Source organism: Hemitrygon akajei, chromosome 21 (genome assembly GCF_048418815.1).
Source record: "Hemitrygon akajei chromosome 21, sHemAka1.3, whole genome shotgun sequence".
Taxonomy (NCBI): domain Eukaryota; kingdom Metazoa; phylum Chordata; class Chondrichthyes; order Myliobatiformes; family Dasyatidae; genus Hemitrygon; species Hemitrygon akajei.
The window spans coordinates 36,883,194-36,909,381 of record NC_133144.1 but is presented as its reverse complement, the minus strand read 5'-3'; the positions used below and the strand labels follow the sequence as shown (position 1 = coordinate 36,909,381).

Here is a 26,188-nt window from a genome sequence, read left to right as displayed (position 1 = left end):
TCTGGTTAAGAAGGCATACGGTGTATTGGCTTTCATCAATCATGGAAATGAATTTAGGAGCCGGGAGGTAATGTTACAGCTATATAGGACTCTGGTCAGACCCCACTTGGAGTACTGTGTTCAATTCTGGTTGCCTCACTACAGGAAGGATGTGGAAGCCATAGAAAGGGTGCAGAGGACATTTACAAGGATGTTGCCTGGATTGGGGAGCATACCTTATGAGAATAGGTTGAGTGAACTCGGCCTTTTCTCCTTGAGCGACGGAGGATGAGAGGTGACCTGATAGAGGTGTACAAGATGGTGAGAGGCATTGATCTTGTGGATAGTCAGAGGCTTTTCCCTAGGGCTGAAATGGTTGCCACAAGAGGACACAGGTTTAAGGTGCTGGGGAGTAGGTACAGAGGAGATGTTGGGGATAAGTTTTTTACTCAGAATGGTGAGTGCGTGGAATGGGCTGTCGGCAAAGGTGGTGGAGGCGGATACGATAGAGTCTTTTGAGAGACTTTTGGATAGGTACATGGAGCTTAGAACAATAGAGAGCTATAGGTAAGCCTAGTAATTTCTAAGGTAGGGACATGTTTGGCACAACTTTGTGGGCCGAAGGGCCTGTATTGTGTGTAGGTTTTCTATGTTTCTGCCTTCTATTACACTGCCTTCAAAAACTATGTATAAATTATTTCAATAACCAAACTTGCAGGTCCTTTTTGTTCTGAAGATATCCCCACTTCCTAGGTTAATTGTAAAACTCAACAGCATGTATGTCATTGCAAACTGGAATCTAAGTGCAAAATGTATTCTAATAAGGTAGTATACAATGGTAAACATGATTCTCAATTTCAAGAAATTGGCTTGAGGTTCTGAGAAGCAAAGATGTGGACATGTCTTTATTGGGTGATAGATTTTTCATTCCCTTAAATCTAGATGCAAATTTTGAAATGACAAAAGCAAAAACAAATTTCTCCCTGTGGAAATATTTTTTTTAACATTTTAGCAGTCAGAACTTGTATTTGACTAATCTAAGGCTTGATAATATCCCTGGAGGAAAAGGATTCTCTCCCTATTAGCACCTTGAATTCAGTGAGAATTTCAATTGTCCATTATTAAGTTTACATTATACAAGGTTGCATTTCAAATCCTAGCAGGATTACTGAAGGAAAGTTGTGGGTTATTAGTTGACCCCAGTGTCCTGCAGTTATGAAGATATCATTTGGTTTTTTTATTCCCACTAACTATTAATCTCATCCAAGCTATTAAAGAATTGCATAAGCATCAGATGAACTATACCATTTTGGGATACTAATTTAAAAACTGTTCTCCAAGAAAAGTCATTTGGATGTTAAAACAAAAAATAGTGAAGAATGGGGGACTTTCAGAGCAAGTGAAACATTCTGAAGAAGCTCATTAGATGCTCTTGAAGATTTTAACAGGTAATATCAATACTGATGATGGTGACTCCTGTTTCTGTGTCATTGCGCAGGGATTTGGTAATGTAGGGATGCACTCCATGAGGTACTTGCATCGTTATGGAGCGAAGTGCATAGGTGTTGGTGAGTTGGATGGGTCCATTTGGAACGAGAATGGAATAGATCCCAAGGAATTAGAGGATTACAAACTGGTAAGTAAATATCTACTAACACTTCTGTGATGCTTAGCAGGTCAGGCAATAGATCTATGGAGAGAAATAGTCAGTGACCATTCTGATCCTTCAGGTCATTAGCCTGAAATATTAACTTATTTTTCTCTCTCCATAGTTGCTGACTAAGCTATTTCCTGCAGTTTTTGCTTTTAGTTTATATTTCCATCATCTACTATTTGGATTTGGGGTGCTACTGTTGCTGTTCTTTTGTGCAAGTGAGGGGTGTCAGGGATTGGTATATGTAGAGGATTGTCGACTGTTTTTGTGGTTTTTTGCTGCAGGCAAGGTGAGGATTTTGGGGTCTGTGAGCTTTGTTTCTTTATTATGTCTGGTGGGGGGGGGTAGTTAACATCTTTCATCAACACCCATGGTCTTTTTGTATTTAATGGCTATCTGGAGAAGACAAATATTGTATAAGCATACTTTGACAATAAAATGAACCTTTGCTATGTTTGTGTGCTTTTTTTTGTAAATACGAAATTTATGCAGTATAAAACTTGGGATGTGGTAATTTTCAAAAAGCTCTAATTTTTCTCTTTTTTTGTTGTCAGTACCTATTTGTAAAAGCCAAGTAACAATTTTTTCATTTAATGCTGGATGCAATGAAGTGTTAAAAACCTGAACAAAATAAATTTTACTGAAAATGAAGCTTTTACTATTGGCTACAGGAGCAGCCTCTGAAGGTGTTGTGCAATCTATGAATGTAGATATATAATGGATATGGAGCTGTTGTTTTCTATACCGACACTGATTCACTAGTGTCAATTTTCTGTAATGAAAATACTGGAACTGATTTCTGGAAATGAGATGAGTTTATCAAGGTTTTCATTTTATACTTTAAGTCTGCTGAGCCCCTGGATTTCATGATTGAAAAACAAATTAGTTTAACTCATGCCACTGAAATTACACAATACTCCTTTGGTAAACTGCATTGTGTAAAAGATTTGAGGCCTTAATATCTTGTCTGGTTCCGTATGCAGGCAAATGGATCTATAGTTGGCTTTCCCAAAGCTCGGCCATATGACGACAATATCTTGGAGTCAGAATGCGACATTCTCATCCCTGCAGCCGGTGAGAAGCAGCTGACAAAACTCAACGCACAGAAAGTTAAAGCAAAGGTGAGGAGAAATCTCCAGTCCCAGTTAAAGCAGACCCTTCACCAGAAGTACTAATTACTGCAAATATCCAATCAATCAATCATGTGGCCTGGTGAAGGGGCTTGTGTTCATTTCGTGACAGCTCACTCACCTTTAGTCCCCACCAGGCACTCGGCTGTCACCTATGGCTCCAAGTAGCTGTTTGCATGTGACTGATTCCACATCCTGGGACACTGCTTCGACAGGTGGGCTTAACCAGGTTAGGGTAGCTGGCGGACTGCTACCACGTTAAGATAGGGACATGCTTGTCCTAGAATGCAAATCCAGTTCTGGTGGACTGGGCGGATGAGATCTACAGTGCGATCCAGTGGCTAGGAAGGCCGTACTAGAACGCTCTGTGGAGAGCGAATCACATGACAAGGCACAGGAGGAGTCACAGACATCCACTGCAACCAAGGAAGACCCCATTTGTGACACTGGTTCATACCACTGGACCTGGACTTCTGAGGTCAAGAGAGTGGAACTGCTCCAGTGCAATAGCTTTTCCATCTAAAAAAAAACTTTCCCATACAGATTTCCTGTCATTGTCAGACATTATAGATGGGCAACCACTACAACTTGCAGGTGTATCTAAAAAGGGGCCACTGTGTACTAACTATTAATGTGATTGAATGTATTTATGATTGTTGTCTTGATAATTGGCCCTTTGCAACTTCATTCTGAGATTAGAGCCACTGTCTCTTCCACCTGTAGTGACAAAGCAATGATAATTGCTTAGATTGAATTTTGTTTCTATGTTTACAGAATTAAAACCCGGCATTCAGAATCCCATCAACAATAGGAATGCCAGAAACGTTTAATTGATTCCTGCAATGTTTAGAAGTAAAGCAGTAAAATTTAAAAAAAAATATGAATAAATTTCTGTGGAAAACTTACAACTGCTTAGTTTTAAAGATGACACCATTTATAAGTTGATAAATTTGAAGTTAATTTGTACTAATAGGATTAAACTGATCAAAAAGCTCTGGAATTTCATAAATTCACATCAGGTAATTGCAACTGAGAAGGGATTAATCATAAACCAATCATAATACCACTTTGACCTACGTGGACTAATGATGATGAGGCCACCTAGATGGGATTTAGTCCTCATTTTAAAAACATGCTTCATAGCTTTTGTAATATCCATGCTATAATCTCCTACATTAACATTTATATTTATCTACCACTTATATTTCCAATATGGCTTATCCTGCTGTGTAGAATTTCTGATGGTGATCACTTTGCAGTTCTGATTTATCACAAATTGAAAGTAACTCATTTAAATTATTTGCTCTTTATTTTGATCTTGCCTTTAATCAGCGCAGTAGTGTACTGGTAGCACAACTCTTTACAGTACAGGTGTCCAGGGTGCAAATCCTACTGCTGCCTGTAAGGAGTTTGTATGTTCTCCCCATGACCACGTAGGTTTCTGCAAGGTGTTCTGGTTTCTTCACACACTCCAAAGATGTACCAGCTAGTGGATTCATTGGTCATTGTAAATTGTCCCGTGATTAGGCTAGAATTAAATTGAGGGATCGCTGTGTAGTGCGGCTCGAAGGGCAGATAGGGCCTTTTTTTGTGGTGTATCTCAATAAATAAATGGTTTGAATTTTTTACTCAAACTTGTTTAATTATTCAGGTCTTATTTTTCTCTTTTAGATGTATTCCTAAAGCTTGTTGATCTACTTGCCCACCTTTTTCGTTTTGAGCCTTTGGCACATTTTCCAGCTAATCTGTGCACCTTCTCTAGGGTTTGGGTTCAGATTCCTAAAAAATGGAAGCTATTTAGACTGCTTCACAGTTAGGTCATTAGAAGCATAAACTCAGCAGATTGGGTTTCCAGCACCTGCACAAAGACACATACAAAATGCTGGAGGAACTCAGCAAGTGAGGCAGCATATACAGAGGGGATGTTTCAGGCTGAGACCCTTCATCAGGACCTTATTAGAGGTGCTACTTCTGTTTCGAATATTTTGCTTCTGGTTTTGTTTTGGGCATTGATTCACCACACATGGTATAATATATGAGAGATCTATCTTCTTTGGTGCCATCCATTTTAAAATGTAGTATTTTTGTCCAGTTATTTTAACTCCTACTGTGATTAAAAGATCAGAACAACTAAAAGCCATTTTACCCATTATGATCTTGTTTTGCTGCTCTTTCAGCATTTGCCCATTTAATGATCAATGAGGAAAAGGAAGATGTGTGTATTTCAACACTTGTTACTATCCTGAGAATGTGATATTACTAATGTTGTGGGACAAAACCTAGAATGTGCAAAGGACCAGAATTGGAGAGCTTGGTGATCTGAGGAATGGAAGTGTTTGTATAATGCTGAAGAGTGAGACTGTCATGGTAGCTGAGAGCAATGGCTTATTTATATTAGAATGATTCCAAACATCTACTTTTCAGATTATTGCTGAAGGTGCTAATGGGCCAATAACTCCAGAAGCTGACAAGATCTTCATGGAAAGGAACATCATGGTTATTCCAGTGAGTTTTGCCCTGGCTTTCTGCTTCATACTCGTGGGCTTTAGACTATAAGATAATAAGACAGAGGAGCAGAATTAGGCCATTTGGCATGTTGACTCTGCTCCACTATTCCTTTTTTAAAAAAATTTTTAAATTGAATTTTCAAATAGGTTACAGAAAAAAAAGAAAATTATCAACCCTTCCCCCCTCCCCTTAAACCCTCCCTCTAACATATCCCTATAGAAAAAAAAGAAGAAAAAAGAAAGTAAGAAAGAATGCCTGGATTTCAGAAGATCCCCACATGCTCCATGGAGTTCATAATAGCTTTAATATGTATATTTATTTCTTTCCCCAGATAACCAATAATTTTATCTTCGGTGCACCTATATATTTAATCCTATTTTTTGTAAATAAGGGCACCAAATTTTCAGAAATATTTCATATTTATTTCTTAAATTATAAGTAATTTTTTCAAGTGGAATGCAGCTAAAAATTTCATTCTTCCAGCGATCTATACTTAAGTATGAATCCGATTTCCAAGTAACTGCAATAGCCTTTTTGGCTACCGCCAATGCAATTTTTATGAATTCTTTCTGATATTTATTCAATTTGGATTTTGATTTTATCCCTTCAATATCGCCTAGTAAAAATAGTATTGGATTGTGTGGAAGTTGTATTCCAATAATTTGTTCCAATAAAACTCTTAAATTTGTCCAAAAAGGTTGAATTTTAGAATAAGACCAAGTAGAGTGTAAAAAAAGTATCAATTTCTTGATTACATCGAAAACATTGATCAGATAAATTTGAGTTTAATTTATTTATTTTTTGTGGTGTAATATATATTTAATGTAAAAAGTTATATTGTACTAATCTTAGTCAAACATTTATTGTATTTGTCATAATCAATAAATCAAGACATAATCTTGACCAACTTGTTTCATCAATTTTAATATTCAAATCAGTTTCCCATTTTTGTCTTGACTTATGAATTCCTTGTTTAATTGCCTGTTTTTGAATCAAATTCTATATACCAGAAATAAATTTTTTAATTTTTCTTTTATGAACTAAAGTTTCTATTTCATTAGGTTTCGGCAATAACATTGTTTGACCCAGTTTATCTCTTAAATAAGCCCTTAATTGGAAATAACAGAAAAGAGTGTTACTTGATATTTTATATTTATTCTTTAATTGGTCAAATGACATTAATGTACCTCCTTCAAAACAGTCTCCTGTATATCTAACCCCTTTGTGAAACCAGTTATATAAAAGTTGATTATCCATTGTAAAAGGGATAAGTTTATTTTGAATTAAAGGTCTCTTTGCTAATAAAGATTTCTTTATCTCATTATCAACATTTATCTTATTTCATAAATCAATCAAATGTTTTAATATAGGAGATTTTTTCTTTTCCCGTATCCATTTAGATTCCCATTTATATATAAACACTTCTGGTATATCTTCTCCTATTTTGTCTAATTCTATTCTAATCCATGCCGGTTTATCTTCATCAAAAAAAGATGCAATAAATCTAAGTTGATTTGTTTTGTAATAATTCTTAAAATTTGGTAATTGTAACCCTCCTAGGTCAAATTTCCATGTCAATTTTTCCAACGATATTCTTGACATCTAAAGGAATTTCCTCACACATTTATTTAACTCTTGAAAAAATTTCTGCGGTAATTGTATTGGTAATGTTTGGAATAAATATTGTAATCTAGGGAATATATTCATTTTTACAGCATTGACTCTATTAATGTTATTGGTAACATCATCCATTTATCATTATCAACTCTTATACCTAAATACTTTATACCATTTATCGGCCATCTAAATTGAGTTATTAATCGACATTGACTATAATCTCCTTTAGTAAGGGATAGAATTTCACTTTTATCCCAATTTATTTTGTACCCTGATATTTTCCCATATTCTTCCAATCTAGAAGATAATTTACGCAACGATTGTAATGGGTTAGTTAAATCAGAAATAGTTAGATAAATCAGAACATCATCAGCAAATAAGTTAATCTGATATTCCTCCTGATTAACTCTGAAACCCATAATATCTGAGTCAGTTCTAATTAATTCAGCTAATGGTTCTATCGCCAACACAAATAAAGCAGGTGATAATGGACAACCTTGTCTAGTTGACCTTGTTAACTGAAATGATGTTGAAATTTGGCTGTTTGTCACCACTTTAGCTTTGGGGTTAGTATTTAAGGTTTTAATCCATTTTATAAAAGATACTCCTAATCCATATTTTTCCAATACCTTAAATAAAAAAAATCCCATTCCAATCTATCAAATGCTTTTTCTGCATCCAAAGCAACTGCTACACTCATTTCTTCCTTCTTTTGTGCCAAATGAATTATGCTAAGTAGCCGAGTTACATTATCTGCCGATTGTCTATTTTTAATAACTCCTGTTTGGTCCATTTGTATTAATTTTGGTAAGTATTTAGATAATCTGTTAGATAAAATCTTTGCTATTATTTTATAATCTGTGTTCAACAAAGGAATAGGTCTGTATGATGTTGGTTTTAAAAGATCTCTGTCTTTTTTTGGCAATACTATTAAAATAGCTGTCGAAAAAGATTCTGGAAGTTTATGCGTTCTTTCCGCTTGGTGTATTAGCTCCATAAAAGGAGGAATTAATAAATCTTTAAACTTTTTGTAAAATTCAGGCGGAAAACCATCTTCTCCTGGAGATTTGTTACTCTGAAGTGATCCTAGAGCTTCTTCGACTTCTTTTAATGTAAAAGGCACATCTAATCCCTTCTGTTCTTCCAGATTCAATTTTGGGAGAGTTATTTGTGATAAAAACCTTTCTATCTCAACAATATCATTTTGTGATTCTGATTGGTACAATTCAGAATAAAAAAATTTTAAAGCTTCATTGATTTCCAAAGGTTTATAAGTAATTTTATTTACATTTGTTCTAATTGTATTTATCGTTTTGGAAACCTGGTCTGTTTTTAACTGCCAAGCAAGAATCTTGTGTGATCTTTCACCTAGTTCATAATATCTCTGTTTAGTTCTCATAATTGCTTTTTCTGTTCGGTATGTCTGAAGTGTATTATATTGTAGTTTCTTATTAACAAGTTGTCTTTGTTTTTCTTCTGTCATATATCTTTGAGATTCTTTTTCTAATTTTGTGATCTCTTTTTCCAATTGATCTATTTCTACCATATATTCCTTCTTAATTTTAGAAGTATAACTTATTATTTGGCCTCTCAAATATGCCTTCATTCCTTCCCATAATATAAATTTATCATCAACTGAATGTGAGTTTGTATCTAAAAAAAAACTGAATCTGTTTTTTCATAAAATCACAAAAATCTTGACGTTTTAATAATATTGAATTAAATCTCCATCTGTAAATCGATTCCTCCTTATCCATCATTATCATTGTCATTATCAAGGGGGAATGATCTGACAATATTCTTGCTTTATATTCCATATTTTTCACTCTGTCTTGAATATTCGCTGATAGTAAGAAAAAATCTATCCTTGAATAAGTTTTATGTCTATTTGAATAAAATGAATAATCCCTTTCTCTTGTGTTAATTCTTCTCCATATATCAATCAAATTTAAATCTTTCATCAATGATAAAGTTATCATAGTTATCATAGTTCTGAAAAGATTTGACAATGTATAATTACATATCTTCCTGCAGAATCAATTAATACATTTTGTATTTTAATTGGTAAAGTTTTGTTGACCAAAATTGCAATTCCCTTCGCTTTTGAATTAAATGAAGCTGCTATAACATTTCCGACCCAATCTCTCTTTAATCTTCTTTTACCTCCTCATCTTCATCTGTATGTTCCAGAGAATCCAAATCCACCTCGGGTTCATTTTCATTTTCACTTCCACTTCCAGTCGTAGCTGGGATTTGTAGTTCAAATTGCTCATGTTTGTGCATGCCTTTTCCTGCGTGCATGCGCAGTTCCTGTTGTTCCTTCTTGGAGACTATTGATGCTGTGGCCGATTTCTGTTCTGTGTCGCCAGAGGTAAGATGCACTTGAGTCCAAGGCTTCTTCATGGTGGCTAGCTCATCTTGTACTATATTCAAAGTAGAAGTTTTCTTCTTTGTCTGTTTAAGAGGCATATCTAAGGAAAATCCTGAGTAGTTTAGACGTAGTTTTTAGAAAATATTTACTAACTTTTCTTCACTTAAACATTAATTTATTATTTTGTTTACGGGAGAGCTGGATATCCGCGTCTCGATCCTATGTCATCACGTGATGTCCCCCCTGCTCCACTATTCCTTCATAGCTAATTTATTATTCCCCTCAATCCCATTCTCCTGCCTTCTCCCCATAATCTTTTGACGCTCTGACTAATCAAGAACCTATCAACTTCTCCTTTAAAAATATACTCAATAATTAGCCTCCCCAGCAGTCTGTGACAATGAATTCTACGGGTTCATTACCCTCTGGCTAAAGAAATTTCTCCCCTTCTCAATTCTAAATAGATGTTCCTCTATTCTGAGGCTGAAACAGCCATTCTATCTAGGCCTTTCAATATTCTTTAGATTTCAATGAGATCCTTCCTCTCCTCCCCCCCCCCCCCCCCCCCCATTCTTCTAAACTCCAGCCAGTCCAGGCTCAGAACATCAACTGTTCTTATGTTAACTCCTTCATTCTTGGAATCATTCTTGTGAACCTCCTCTGGATCATATCCAACGCTGGCAAATATTTTAGATAACAGGTACAAAACTGCTCACAATACTCCAAGTGCATTTTGACTTCATGTCTACTGCTTTCTAATCTCGTCAGAAAAGTTGCTTTCTTAATCTGTTTGTAGTAGACTTCCTGTGACTTGTATGTTAGTTCCTCATTAGTCAATGCAGTTTGGTGATTTTCTTGGCTTTAACATTGAGCAATGTTTAAGCATTGTTCTTATTAGAATAAAATTCAGCTCTTCCTTTAATGATGGAATTAATTTGTAACTTTGTCACTTAATTTGTGTATTCCTAAGATTAAGTGAAACAAAGTCAAAAATAAAGTAACTTTTGTCTGTTTGAAACTGCCTCCAGCAGCAAATTAGTGTGACCTACGTAACAATTTGCCTGATTTTTGTGACTGAATGAAATTGGTGTTAAAGGGCTGGCTAAATGCTCCTGGTCTCTCACAAATTAATACCACTTCTGTTCCTCAAAAGGGGGAAAAATCTGCTTGTCATTAAATTATTTAGATTTTTTGGTCTAAATTTAGTGCTTGTATTGAATGAGAGCAGTAACCAGGGTTGTGGGGGGGGGGGGGGGGGGGAGGAGAGGTGAGGTAATTAGCAACCAGACCCCTGAGTTTCCCTGTGTAACAGTTGGGAAGAGGATCTCAACAAAAATAATGTGCCTGAAGTCATAGAGGCTGGTGCCTCAGTGCAGGGCACCATCTACTGTCATTCTGATCTCTAATTATCTCTCCTCCTTGTTACAGGATCTATTCTTGAATGCTGGTGGTGTCACTGTTTCCTACTTTGAGTGGCTGAAAAATTTGAACCATGTCAGCTATGGCCGGCTGACCTTCAAATATGAGAGAGACTCCAACTACCACCTGCTAAGTAAGTGAGGCTTTTGTGATTTTCTGAGTATAGTACTGAAGGTCACTATCCTGGTGAGCAGCAGTTGGTTAGTTGCTGGAAAAGGCCTGTGTAGTACAAATGGGGGAGGAGGATGAAACTTGGTTTATAATTTCTGCTAGATCTGAATTTAACAAGTTGAACCACATTTATAAGAATATCTGTTATTAAATTATCTGATACCTTGTCCAGTTCCCAATATATCAATTGGGCAAAGTGGTAGGAACCTGAGTCTCATGTAGATCCACATCTTCGTTTTAGCATAAGATATTGGGGAGAGAAAATTTAATCTCTTAGTTTGATTCCTTTCTGAATCAAAATGTTTCCTGTAAAATTATGAGGAATCACTGTTTTGAAAACTTTCTCACATGACCTTGGATTAATCCAGTGCCGAAATTAAATGAAACTTGTCTAAGGATCTAGTCAAGTAATTAGTCAAGTAATACTGTTTCAGTATTTTTTTCTTGAAATTTTGCAAAGTTAATGAGTACCCTTAAATTTTTTTATGGGTTTAACCTCATTGATATAACCCCATGAATATCTTTCTGGTGCTTCTCCTTTAACGGTTAGTGGCAAATATATTTAAAACCTTCAAATGGTAGCGCAAACTGTACTGTAATATCAGAATCCATAGAAAGATAGAACATATATCACTTAGTAACAAAAAATGCTGGAATTACTCAACAAGTCAGGTAGCCTTTGTGGAAATAAATTCAACACTTCAAGTTTTTGACTTCAGATCAAACCTTTTGGTGTATCATGTCTCTACTGATTCATCCTTAATAAAATTCAAAGCCATCTAAAGGCCATGCCTTTCTGTATTTGACGTAGAAGTACCTGTCTTTGTCCAGAATAGAAGTTAAGGATGAGATGAAATTTGTTTATTCAGTAGGTGCCAGATATTTACAATTGAATTTTGACTCTGATGTTTTCTTTCTTCTCTTTAGTGTCTGTCCAGGAAAGCTTAGAGAGGAAGTTTGGCAAGCATGGTGGCACAATACCAGTTGTACCCACAGCAGAATTCCAAGCCAGAATAGCAGTAAGTCTCTGGGACTTGTTCTCTTCTTCTCATTCGTCCATGGACAGAAACATGGATAGAAGTGGTTTAGAGAGAAAGAGAGAAGGGCCAAATGTAGGCAAATGGAACTAGTTCAAGAAGACTACAGTCGTTATACGTGAATTGGGCCAACGAGCCTGTTTCTGTGCTACATAACTCTAAGGTTATCATGTAGTAAACTGCAATATTATAATGAAATGCAGAAAAATACACAGAGAATTGAGGATATATTTCTGAATATAATTTTGAATGCAGTCAGACCTCAATAGATTTGTAATGGTAGTAATCACATTGAAGACAATTAAAGCTGTGAATCCCAACGTTGTATTTTGGAAATAACATTTGCAAAAGCCATGGTATATTAGAAAATTATGTACATTGAAAACAAGTTATTTCTGAATCAGGTTTATTATCACCATTATGTGAACTGAACCTTGTAGCAGTAGTACAGTGCAGAGATACAAAATTACAATGCTATAAATTACAAAATATAACAAAAAATCTGACAGTGGGGAAGAAGCTGCTCCTAAATCACTGATTATGGTGGGTCTTCAGTCTCCTGTACCTTCTCATGGTAGTAATGAGAAGGCACGTCCTGGATGCTGAGGATCCTTGATGGATGTCACCTTCATGAGGCTCTGTCCCTTGAAGATGTTCTTAGTGATGTGGAAGGGTGTGTCCATGATGGAACAGGCTGAGTCTATAACACTCTGTAGCCCCCTGTAGTCCTGCATATTGGAGCCTCTGTACCAGGCTTCAATGTAACCAGTTAGTACGGTTTCCACTGTACATCTATAGAAACTTGCAAGAGTCTTTCACATATCAAATCACCTTGAATTCCTAACGATGTAGAGCTGCAAATTTGCCGCCTTCATGATTTAAGTCAATGTGTTGAACCCAAGATTGATACTACGATGTTGACATCTTGAAGCTTGATCTTGAGCTTCTCATTCTTTCCACCTCTGACTCCTCAGTGGGATCTGGTGTTCTCCTGACTTCCTCTTCCTGAAGTCCACAATCAATTCCTTGGTCTTGCTGACATTGAGTACAAGGTGGTTTTTGCAACACCACTCAAACAGCCTACCTCACTGCTGTCTGCAGCCTCATTGCAATTAGATTTTACCAACAATAGTGTCATCAACAAATTTGTAGCTTTTTTTTCTAACGTAATTTTAACATGAGAGTAATTTGATAGGGTGGTTTCGATCTGTGTGATTGTCTGGTTCTTGTTAGATAATTGCAGAAGGGAGAGATATGTCAGCCTGCGGGTGGGGAGTTAGTTTTTAGGTGTGTTGGCATAGTGATTATGACTCAGACTTTTTCTGAACATAATGAATCCCTTAATACTTAATTACTACTTCTGTTTATTATGTAACAGTACATTGTTAACCTATAACTACATACCGTGCCTGTAAAAAGTATTCATCCCCCTTGGAGGTTTTCATGCATTATTGTTTTACAACATTGAATCACAGTGGATTTAATTTGGCTTTTTTGACACTGATCAACAGAAAAAGATTTTCATGTCAAAGTGAAAACAGATCTTTATGAAGTTATCTAAATTAATTACAAATATAAAACACAAAATAATTGATTGTATAAGTATTCACCCCTCTTTAATATAACACACCAAATCATCACTGGTGCAGCCAATTGGTCTTAGAAATCATATAATTAGTTAAATGCAGATTTGTTTTTGGAGTCGTGTGCAGTCAAGGTGTTTCAATTGGTTGTAGTTAAAAAAAAATACACCTGTATCTGGAAGGTCAGATGAGTCAGTATCCTGGGAGAAACTACACTATGAAGACAAAAGAACGTTCCAAGCTAATCTGCGAAAAAATTTATTGATTTATTGAAAAGCACAAGTTGGGATGGTTTCAGGGAAATTTCCAAGTCACTGAATATCACTTGGAGTACAGTTAAGTCAATCATCAAGAAATGGAAAGAATATGGCACAGTTGTAAATCTACCTAGAGCAGGCTGTCCTCAGAAACTGAGTGACCGTGCAAGAAGGGGACTAGTGGGGGAGGCCACCAAGAGACCAGTGACAACTCTGGAGGACTTATAATCTTCAGTACTTCACCAGTTGCAGCTTTATGGGAGAGTGGCAAAGAGAAAGCCACTGTTGGAGGAAAAGAAACTCATGAAATCTCAGCTAGAGTTTGCCAGAAGGCATGTGCAGATTCTGAAGTCAGCTGGAAGAAGTTTCTATGTCTGATGAAACCAAAATTTTGCTTTTTAGTTATCAAACAAAATGCTATGTTTGGCGTAAGTTAAGCACCACACATCATTAAAAACACACCATCCCTACTGTGAAGCATGGTGATGGTTGATTTATGCTGTGGGGATGCTTCACAGCAGCAGGTCCTGGAAGGCTTGTGAAGGTAGAGGGTAAAATAAATACAGCAAAATACAGGGAAATCCTGGAGGAAAACATGATGCGGTCTGCAAGGGAACTGTGACTTAGAGGATTTGTTGTCCAGTAAGACAGTGACCCCAAGCATAAAGTCAAAGCTGCACAGGAATGGTTTAAAAACAACAAAGTTAATGTCTTGGAGTGGCCAAGTCAGAGTCCAGTCCTCAATCCAATTGAGAAATTGTGGCTGGACTTGAAAAGTGCTGTTCACTCACAATCCCCATACAATCTGACAGAGTTTGATGAGTTTTGTAAAGAAGAATGGGGAAAAAAATTGCAGTATACATATGTGCATTATCCACACAGACTCAAGGCTGTAATTGCTGCCAAAAGGTTCAGCTATTATATACTGACTTGAAGGGGTGAATACTTATGGACTCAATCATTTTGTGTTTTATATTTGTAATTAATTTGCCTGTGCCAGGGCATTGTTGCTACTATATCTTCCCAGCATTTTCCATTTTTATCTAATTGCCTTCCCTGAAGTGACAAACTGCAAATGCTGTGCCCCTATTAAAAAAGGAAATGGAAGCATGGGACAATGGCCCAGTTAGCAGGGCCTTTATAAGACCATGACAACATCTTGCTTTCCTAAAGTGTTTAAGGTTCTGTGAGAACGTAATAAGCTGGTTAGATATAGGGGGGCCAATAGCTATAATTATATTTGGTTTTTCCAAAATATATTCTGTAAGGTACTATTTAAGAGGTGGCTGCAGGAAGTACAAACTTGTGGTATTGGGGATAATATACAAATGTAGAAGGAAGATTGACAGGAGAAAATAGTAAATGGGTTGATTTTGGACCTACACTGTAAACAGTGACATTCTTTGTGAATTAATGCTGATCCCTCAGCCATTTATAATAATAATGACATGGGTATGGGGACTGAGTTTATGGTTGCCAGATTTCCTGAAGGTACCAAGATGGGTGGAAAACATGCTATGGGAATACACTGTACAAAGAGACGTAGCAATAAAATGGGTGTCATTATAAGTTAATATTTCCCAATGTTTTTTGCAGTTCTTCAGATTGAGATAATTTGCTAAGTAAACCGAAATGGCAGTAATTGTATTCTAAATCAAAATGCTTAAAGTCATGGAATGAAGACCAGAACTTCAACACAAATTACATTAATTAAGACCACAAGACTAACCCAAAAAATGGAATTAAAACCAAGTTGATCTTGGTGGACAACTGATCATTCACCAAGAAGTGGTCTTCTCTACCTCCCCAATTTAGAAACTCATTTGGAAACTCTCAAGACACTTTGTCTGTGTTAGTGACAATACCTATCTTAAAGAAGAGCATGTTGTCTCCTAAATAAAACACTGTAAATCAACAGCAGGTCAGGCAGCATTGGAGAGAGAAACGTTGGTGCTTCAATTCAGTGACATTCCTTTTATCAGGTTTGGAGAAAGCTAGATATATGGAAACAATATCTTTGCTCTAGCAGATTGTCTATTCCATAAACTACTACTTCTTTACACAGTTTTGGTGTATCTTTTTTAATAGGGTGCCTCTGAGAAGGATATTGTCCATTCTGGTCTAGCATATACCATGGAGCGCTCAGCAAAGGTATGTCCAAGGCTAAACAAGTTATATGAAGTAATGTAGATTGGCGGGTCTACTTTGTGGTTTCTGTTTTCTATTAAACCACTGGTCTTTACTGTCATTGAATAATTTCCAGCTCCTTATCTCACAGTACAAACCACCTTAATTTCTGCATATGATTTAGAACAAAATAGGCTTTGATTTTAAAAATGTTGCCTTTGAACATCCCAAAGCATCCCAGAGCTGGTGGAGAAGACATTAGCAGGGAAATAATGCAACAATTGTATGTACAGAAGCTCAACAAACTTGCAAACAGATGGGTGAAGTTGGTTGAAGGATCAAATGTGTGGGAAAACTCTGCTCTTGAACTGGACCATGTGAACTTTTGCAGTCACCTGAATTGGCGGGGGGTGGGGTGGGGGCAGTGGCATCTCATTTCCGTAGAACTCAACATATACAGTTCAAGCTCTTTCAATTAACAGCAATAACCCCTTAATCTCTTTAACTCCCCTTCTCCCTTGTGTTCTAATTGTCTTTTAATTTCAGCTGATTGCCCTGAATTAACAAGATTTCTTTATGACCCTTGGGTACTGATAACCTTACTGTTGCCGTGTTTGACATGTTATCCATGTCTCTTCTGTCAAAATGTTTAGTTGTAGCAAATGAACCTTGGAATTTGGCACCCGGCCTTCTCTGTAAAAGGAGAATCTTTGCATCCTTCCTGAAAGATACAAATAGCATTTTTGGTATAATATTTAGATTTTTTTTGCACCTTCCCTGTATCTTTCAAAATGGCTCTTGCTTTATGGTTTGATAAAGTTCTTGATTCGGATCTTTAAAACTCAAGCTCATTTGCCTTTATTAATTTGCATGTTTTATTTATGGTGTTTGCATGTTTGCAATCCCTAGATCATTTTAATCTTGTTTTCGAGTAAATGGCTTCTTATTTTTCCACATTGTAAACATCAGGCTGAAGGGTACAAGAGCCAACACAGGCAAAATCTTAATCCTTGTAGTAGTTAAATATTGTATGCCATTTAGGAAAAATATTAATATTGGCTTGTACTCTTTTGTAGTCATTTGGGCTGTTGACTTTATTCCTATGTTTTACTTCCTCTTGCAGTGAGCTAGTTACCCATTTTATTGAATAGCTGGGTATGGGGAGTAGGATTCATACACAAACTGAACTGAGACTTAACCCAAAATCTTCTGATTCAAAGGTGCAGGAGCTGACAGAATGACAGCTCTTCCTTTTGCCATTGAGGGAGCAGATAGAAGCAGAAGGCATGTGCAGAAATACAATGAAGAATTGTCTAACACCTGGCTTTAATGACATGCATGCAAACCAGCCAGTTTGGTTTTGTGTAATAGGGTGAAGAATGTGGTCTAAACATTAGAGATAAAACCTGAAATTCATGCTCTTGTTAATTTGTATTTCACTTTTAATCCTGGGTGTATCAATATATATTTCTAACAAAAAGTATCCAGACTTAAGTACGATGACAATAAAAGATGGTTAGTATATTTCCAAAACAGAATGATGTTTGTGACTTGAAGGGAATTATAAATGTTTCCGTGCACCTGTTACTCCATCAGAAGCAGCAGAGGTCATAATTTTTTTTTGTTTTGGTGTGTATTTTGTGAAACGCCATTGTGCAAGAGAGTGTTAACGTGCTTGAGGGAACGCCAATCAAGTGAGCTGCTTTGTCGTGTCTTGCTTGAGCTACACTGGCCCAGGAGAATCTGACACTTAACTTGCTGTACATGGCAAAAAGGCTTTGGAAAATGGGATGATGAGTCTCTTGCCACAGGGAACCCAGATTCTGACCTACATTTTTTTTGCCACAGTACTTATGTAGCTGATGCATTTGTTTCAAGTCAGTAGTGTCCCCAAGAATCGTGATGGTGGAGGGACTGGATTGTAGTGTCATATAACCATATAACAGTTACAGCACAGAAACAGGCCATCTCGGCCCTTCTAGTCTGTGCTGAACGCTTACTCTTACCTAGTCCCACCTACCTGCACTCAGCCCATAACCATCCATTCCTTTCCTGTCCATATACCTATCCAATTTTTTTTTGAATGACAAAATCGAACCTGCCTCTACTACTTCTATTGGAAGCTCGTTCCACACAGCTACCACTCTCTCAGTCAAGAAGTTCCCCCTCGTGTTATCCCTAAACTTTTGCCCCTTAACTCTCAACTCATGTCCTCTTGTTTGAATCTCCCCTGCTCTCAATGGAAAAAGCCTATCCACGTCAACTCTATCTATCCCCCTCATAATTTTAAATACCTCTATCAAGTCCCCCCTCAACCTTCTACACTCCAAAGACCTTCTAAAGACCTAACTTGTTCAACCTTTCTCTGTAACTTAGGTGCTGAAACCCAGGTAACATTCTAGTAAATCTCCTCAGTACTCTCTCTACTTTGTTGACATCTTTCCTATAATTCGGCAACCAGAACTGTACACATTATAGTGTATTGAGGGTAGTTGGACAACTCTGGAAGGTTATTGCCCATCATTTGGGTAATAAAGGTATTGCTTTCCAGTTATCAGGCCAAACATGAATGTTGTTGAGCTCTTGTTGCATGTAGATATCTTTAGAGAAGTTGTAAATGTGATCATTGGTAATCTGCCAATTCTGGTCTTGTGATTGAGACTCACTACAGCTGATTATGATTGCACACAATGATCTGTTATCTTCTGTTAGTATGACTGTAACTGGTGAGGAATTTCTATTTGATTCTCACCTACCGAAGTTTACTGGAGATCCTTGATGATTGTTTAAGTGATATAAAGGACAGTTACACTCAGCAATTTGGTTCTTTTTATCTATGTTTGGAATCAAAGTGGCTAGAATTAACTGTGCCTTTTATGTTTGAATAGCGCGTCAATGACTTTTGATACGGGAGCGGTAAGAATATTTAGTTGTTAGGTGATCTGCATCCCAAGAATGTATACCAAAGGCAAGGGTGGGGAAAAAGAATGTGTTCATTGGTAATGTTTTTTTTCTCTCTTCTAGCAAATTATGCGGACAGCAATGAAATATAACCTGGGCCTGGATTTGAGAACAGCTGCGTATGTCAATGCCATCGAGAAAGTCTTCAAAGTGTATAACGAAGCTGGTCTGACCTTCACATAGAGTGGACGCCATCTGTCCTCATCAAACCTAGCTTCCCCTCTCCCAGCCTGACATATCAAACGTTTACATATGTCTTTCGTTGCTTTTTTTCTTTTTTGCCTCCTAAACCATTGGAACACTAATTCTCCAATAGAAGCTGCCAGAATTAGTCAATAGCTTGAATAATCAAAGTAATCCAAGTATCATAATTAAGGCTTACAGAAAATCTCTACATTCTCACACTGCTGGCAAGTGGGAGCCATGTTGCATTTACTGAACAAGGAATTTAGTTTTTTTTGTGGCATCCACCTAGGTAACAAAGCATTTCTGCAGAGTCATTACATGAACTAAAATTCTTAATGATGAGGGTGGAAAACTGTGTTCTGGGAATACTATCTTTTTGTAGATAATCTCCTCCCTGAATGGATTTTTGCCAAAGGTGTGGCAGTCCACTTTCTGAATTTGTCTATTGCAAAGATCCTCAAGGTATTGGTGGTACAACTACCACATTAGTACTGGAGCCCAATGTGTATGACGAAAATGAACAATATTGTGTGCAGCAATATTTACACAAATGGATTTTTAATTGTATACTAATAATTGTTATTTAGGCAGAATTATTTTTATAACAAGGAGATACAACATTTTGGGTGGTGTCCAACTTCTCAAGAACTAAAGTTAACCGGATCCCCCTTCCTAACTGTTCACTGATTGACCTCTGGACTTTTGGTGGTTAGGATAACACTCTATTGTAATGCCTGAATAACTCACCAACATTTAATTTGGTGATTTGCACATGAAGAATGACGATTTGAGTTTAGTTTCCCCTGATTGATCATTTGGATGAATTGGCTGGCAGGAGGAGGATGTGCCAACTAATGTCAAAATTTAAGTTAAGGGCCTGATTCCCCAGATACAAGTTAGTTGCATTTTAAGTGATAATATTGTGTTTATTTAAATGGGGCTACTTTGTGAATCTAGCCAAAGAAGACCAGAAGTGAAGATCGAAGAGTGTAAAAATAATTTACAGGGAAGTAATTCCCAGTGTAAAATTTCTTTAACTGCCTTGATTTTCTTCACCTTAAGAGCCCCCCCACCACCACTTAGAAATATATGCCAACTTACTTTGATTTTTGTTAGTTACAGCACAGCCACCTTTCTGCTTTAAGATGATTGATGAGCCCTCCTGGAATGGGTTATTACTGGCACTGTGGCTAGAGCACCTGTGTGCCTGGGGAGTTGGTCCAGCACATTAACATTCCTTGGGGAGGAGGGCAGTATGCAGAAAGCAAACAAAAGGTGGCTATTGTGACATTGAAGCAGTTTGTATGTTGCAGATATGCTTCCCTCTTCTGTGAACAGCCAAAACATCTAAACCTACAACCCAGACTATCACAGAAGCAACGCGTTCACTAGTAAATCTATCACTGGTTGATCCTTTAGAGTTCCCATTCGAAGCTGAATAACGTACCCAAGTTTTTCAGTTTGTATTTGAAGTAGGACTTGGCTATACTCCCTGCTTTGCATTTTCCCATTTAGTTTGGAGGCAAGACATGACTCCCTCACCTTGTGCAGCTATTAGAACAGTGAGGGCCTTCAATTCTGTAAGCCTAGTTGGAAGCCAAGTAATATCAATGTCTTTTTATAATGTAACCTACAATCTCGCCTCAAGTTGTCTAAATGGATGTGAAAGTTTTTATATAGGAAATCCTTAAACTATAACCAGATATCTGTCTAGTGAACTCTGTAGACTAAATTTGTCTTCAGCTTCATTACAGGAAGGCAAAGTCATATATGCCATTGCATCTTATGGCTGACTTTACATAGGAACGTCCATTGTAGTGCCCTGTATCTTGATGTTTTCTTGCAGATTACACAGGCAAACTGATCTTGCAGTTTTGCCTGTTACATTTGCTACAATGCACTTTTCACAACAGTAACTAGGTTGCTCTGAGCTGCTCGGATCCATTTTGTAAGATGAGTTGCTTGAAAACTGCAGGACAATGGTGATGCTACCATTTTCTGTTGAGTTTTTGAAATGTGCTTCTTCCATCTCTATTCCTTGGTAATGTCCAGAAAGGAGTTATGCCATAAGGGTCCTGAGAATGTCTTTCATATTTCTGTAGGATTAAGCATGTCGGATTTGTCAGTTTTGGCATTTGGGTCTAGTGGGTGCAATGAAGTACCAGATGTAATTTGTGCACCTGGGACAAACCTTTTTTAAAACAGCAGTTTTGTGTTCTTTTCTACATTCTTTGTAATTGCATGAAGGTGAGACTTACAGATTAAACTTTTGACCTTTCAAGTGTCAATGAGTTATCATTTCTTTTTTTATGTATTCTCATTAATTTTGTTCTGAAGCTTGTTTGTGATGTATGACAACCAACTTCCTCCATTTTTACATTGTAACCTGTCAGCGTTCAAACATTTTGGGATCAGCAATCTTGTCCTTATTCTTTGAGCTATGTTGAGCTGCGCAACTTCGGGTTGAATTCAAGATTATCTGAAAGCAAGTACTCTGGGTGGAAGGGCCTGTTTCTGTGCTATAGTGTTCTATGACTATGATGGAGAAAGGAACTAGGGACACAGGAACTTCAATTGAAGATGACAGGAAGTCTTTCAGAAGAAAACGTAAAGTGAATCTTAAGGATTTTGTTCATTAATGGAAGAACTATCAATAAATGAATAGAATGAAAAGTCAAGGTATAAGAAATCATTGGGGTAGAAGCCACTAGGGATGAATGAGCCAAGCAGTTGTTTGGAAAACATGAAAGACAAGATAAAGAAATAAGCCCAGCTGCAGTTACCAAATTAAAAACTTTTAATTTCAGCAAACTGGTAAAGAATTTAAGATCTAAATGTATAAACTAAACAAAAAGAGATGCAGAATTTCTGCCTGAAAGTATTCACTGAAAATCATGAGAGGTTTTGAAAAGGCCTAATGATTTAAATTGCATGACATTCTAGTTATCTCAGGGTTTGAAAGCCAATAAAACTCTAGGATCAGACAATTACGATGCTGAATGAGATTAGAGCTACAGAATGTAAAGTTAGCCAATCTCCATTGGGCTGATGGATACCAGAAGCTGAAGTGGATTGGGAGGAGCCAAGGCAGTAACTGTTTTAAAGGAAGATAATTAAATCTGTACCCACAGATTTCTGAAGTTGTTTGGTCTCTAGAGAAGCAATGTTAGGTTTCAACTCGTTATTCACTTTGTAGCTACAAAGAAGGGAGTATTTTTCACACTATAGTGCAAATTTGAGATAATGGTCCATGCTTTTAGTAATTTGTGTTTTTTGATACTGTAAAAACATGTTGATATTTTTGTTAGTGCAGAACAGGTCCTTCCTGCTAAATGAGCTACTCTGCCCAGCAACCCACTTATTTAATGTTAGCCTAATCACAGAACAATTTGCAATGATCAGTTAGTCTAGTCCTTGGACTGTGGGAGGAACCCAGAGCACTCGGAAGAAACCCATACAGTTCAGAAGGAAAATGTACAAATTTCTTACAGACGTTGCCAGAATTGAACTCTGATCTCCCCAAGCTCTAATAGTGTTGCACCAACTATAGTGCCCTATTATGTTACCATGATGCCCTTTATTGAAATAAGCAGGACCATTCATTTGATCCAAACATGTAACACATATGTTTCTGTGGTCTAGTTTTTTTGACACCCTGATCCAAGGTCCCTGAGCAGTACAGGTCATGGGATGTTGAGAACTTGCTCTAGGCTGCTAAGACAATCAGTTACGTATTCCCTTAGTGCTGGAGTAGCAGCAAGTTGAGGATAAACTTTAAGCATAGCAGGAAGAAAAATGAAAATGGTGGTAGAAATTATTGCCAGGGTTTTGTTTAGTAATTTATTTTCAATGTATTCTGGTTTGACTGCACGGAATTTGCTTAAATATCAAGAACTTCAGGTAGATGGATTACTTGGGGTAATTCCCAATTTGGTTTTTCAGTCTGAATGAATGTGTTGTGTCAGTGTTTTCTCTAACCTTTGTGTTATTTTTGATTTAATCTATATTTATAAAATATGTTTTAAAAGATGATCTTTGATTCAAAAATGTCCCTGAAGATTTAGAATATTATTCAATAGACAGTGCTAGAAAATGCAGCCTTCTGTTTAAGAAATAGGAAAAATTAAGAACTATAGACCTATTTTTTAAAAGGGTTTGTTTACATACATAAAATATACCTTTTACAGTAGAATATTTGCAAACTTCAAATTAAAACATGACAGTCCCTGTCCAGAATCTGTCTTGCCCACTGGTTCAAGATGGCCTCCAGAGGAGGACTTTGTATGCTGTCTGTGACTCTCTCAAAGAACTCCTGGGTATCTACAGATCAATTAACCGATATCACTTGGTTGACAAAATACAGGAATCGGTCATAAAGCATCTTATGACAGTACTGAGAAAATTGAAATCTTATTTGGCAAAGTAAACATAACTATGAAAAAAATGTTAAGTTATTGTGTAAGAAAGTGTGACAATAAAGAGGGAATGACACAATAGGCTAAAGATATTGTTTCTGTGTTATATGATTAGGGCTCTTTTGAATCTCGTTCTGGTACCTGTTTTTCCAAAAGGTAACACACCAAAGGTTGTTAAACCAAAGACTCTGGTTTAGAAGTAACATTAAATCCTCTAATAATGCTAAAGGATATAAATCAAGAATAAGTGGTTTGTTTCTTTGAAAATTGCCACTATTGTATTACTAAGATGATCAGTAATTTATATTGACGTAAAGCCAGGAATGAGAGTGATTTGTGAGAGGACAACGGGCAAAGGGATGGACACGATTAAGCAACAGAGCTTGATCAACAGATGAAGAACAATGTGGGGAAATTTAAGTTCTGCACCTGAGTGGAAGAACAGGGAAAAAGTCATGGAACTCATGTGCTTCTATATGTCCACTGTGTAGGAGTGGCATGCACATGACTATTTTGGTCATCCATACTGAGGGGGTGAGCCGGGGTCACAGATCATTGTAGGATCGGACATTAAATCCCCTAGTGGTTGGAGCTATTAGACAGGTGAAGAAGGTTGGGGCCTGGGCCAAAGCATGGTTCCTGAAGTGCAGAAGGTGAGAGGGGGAACTGAATTAATGAAAACATGATTAAGAAACAATCCTCATCACTTCCAGAGCAATGCAAATATCTTTGGCATGGGAACCGATCCAATGTTCATCTACATTGGGAAGTGATTACACTTGATCCCATGGAACAACTAGGAAATGGTCATCATCTGTCCAATCTGCTGAAATAAGTCTCTGTGATCATATTTCTGGACCAGAAAAATCAGTGCAAGACATACAATAAATATTTTCAAAGGAAGTGATGCCAGATTTATCACTATACAATAAATTGATATACGCACAGTGTTACATTCTACCATTTCATCCAAGAAAGTTCAAGAGACTTTTTTTGGAAAATTTGAAATGCAAGTGAAGTCTTACTGAGAGTGTGTATGGCTTTTCTGAGGTTTTATTGGCATACTGTGTGCAATCTAGATCATCATATCTTGAAGTCAGGGCAGTGTGGATTACCAGATTCATGAGGTCTGTTCTGAGCAGGAAGTCAGATTAGGTTATATTCAGTGCAATTTAAGTCTGAAAGGTGGTTTTACTAAAATCTACTGACAACAACGCTTGAGAGGTTTTTTCTACTAGTTGCAGTGTCTGGGACTAGTGACAGGCTATGGACAAAGGAGCAGTCATTTAGGATGGGATGGGGGGAATTCCTTAGTGCAGAGATTATCAGACGGTTGAATTTCCATATCATTTAAAATGTCTGGATGCTCAAGTCGTGGGGGATTTGGTAATCTGGTGGGAAATTGGGCTTGAGACAGGATGACCGTGATCCAATTTAATAGCGGAGCCTATATGAAGGACTGTGCAACTACTATTTGTTTTCTTGTATGTAGTTGGGAAAGGAATGTGATTGACCTCATTTTGTCTTTATGCATTATGGTTTCTTTTACAATCCACTGAGTTGGTCCACACCCTACCTGTTGTGGGGTTTTTTTTAAAAGCATACCGCTTCAAATTTTCTTTGGGCTTTCTGGGTGCAAGTTTTCACCACTCCTGGTTGATAGGGGAAACTGATTGAGATACAATGAAGAAGAGGGTGTAGCTTGTACAAATATAAAATAGCTTCATGATGCATTTTGGGACAGTTTTCTATTATATAATCTTCCTACATCAAATAGTCCTAATCTGATTCACTGCAAGAAAGCCGGGAAGTGTTGAGTTTTTCCACATACTCTTTATACAGGTATCTGTGCATTTTAAAAAAGCATGCAATCTATAGGAGGCAGAATGACGCTGGTTATTTTTCTAGTAACCAAATAATGAATCTTGATAATTTTATCCTTTTACCCTTGCCCCCACCCCCCCCTCATCATCATTGTTTTGTTGTAAAACACTGCACACTACATAAATGCAGTTTTTAATGATGTTTATAAATGGTGTTTATAGGACAGACGGATCTAGGGCAGCTTCACTGTCATAATGATGTTGAGATGCATCATGATTTGGGGATGGCAACTGCTTTGCCCACGACAGCAAGAAACTGCAGAGTGGGGGGGGGGGGGGGATGTCACGTGATGACGTAGGCTCGAGACTTGGAAATCCAGCTCTCCTGTAAAAAAAACCAGTAAAATAATGTTTAAGTGAAGAAAAGTTAGTAAATACTTTCTAAAGACTACTTATAAACTACTCAGGATTATTTTTAGATATGCCTCCTAAACAGAAACAGAAGAGACCTACTACCTTGAAGACAGCACGAGTTGGAAAAGAACAAGGGCCGACCATTATGACGGAGCCCCGTGCTCAGGTTGGACCTCTTCTCGGCGAAAAATGCACTTTGCCTTCAGCAGTGCATAACAGGAAACTGCGACAACATCAACCGTCTCCAAGAAAAAGCAGCAGGAACTGCACATGCGTGAAGAAAAGGGCATGCACAAACAGGTGCAAACAAAACTACAAGTGGAACACAGCAGGCCAGGCAGCATCTATAGCGAGAAGCGCTGTCGACGTTTCAGGCCGAGACCCTTCGTCAGGACTAACCGAAAGGAAAGATAGTAAGAGATTTGAAAGTAGTGGGGGGAGGGGGAAATGCAAAATGATAGGAGAAGACCGGAGGGGGTGGGATGAAGCTAAGAGCTGGAAAGGTGATTGGCGAAAGTGATACAGAGCTGGAGAAG

At 37.3% G+C, this 26,188-nt stretch overlaps 1 protein-coding gene across 1 annotated transcript in view; it reads left to right on the top strand.

Annotated features, from left to right (window-relative positions):
- LOC140714218 (glutamate dehydrogenase, mitochondrial) overlaps nt 1–21,288 on the top strand; it is a 99,118-nt gene extending 77,830 nt beyond the window's left edge. The window contains exons 7-13 of the mRNA XM_073025224.1: nt 1,478–1,615; nt 2,617–2,754; nt 5,188–5,268; nt 10,688–10,811; nt 11,777–11,868; nt 15,815–15,877; nt 18,878–21,288. Coding sequence (XP_072881325.1) covers nt 1,478–1,615; nt 2,617–2,754; nt 5,188–5,268; nt 10,688–10,811; nt 11,777–11,868; nt 15,815–15,877; nt 18,878–18,997 — 756 coding nt within the window. The 3' untranslated portion in view covers nt 18,998–21,288. The remainder of the gene's footprint in view (nt 1–1,477; nt 1,616–2,616; nt 2,755–5,187; nt 5,269–10,687; nt 10,812–11,776; nt 11,869–15,814; nt 15,878–18,877) is intronic.
- The last annotated feature ends 4,900 nt before the right edge of the window (nt 21,289–26,188 follow it).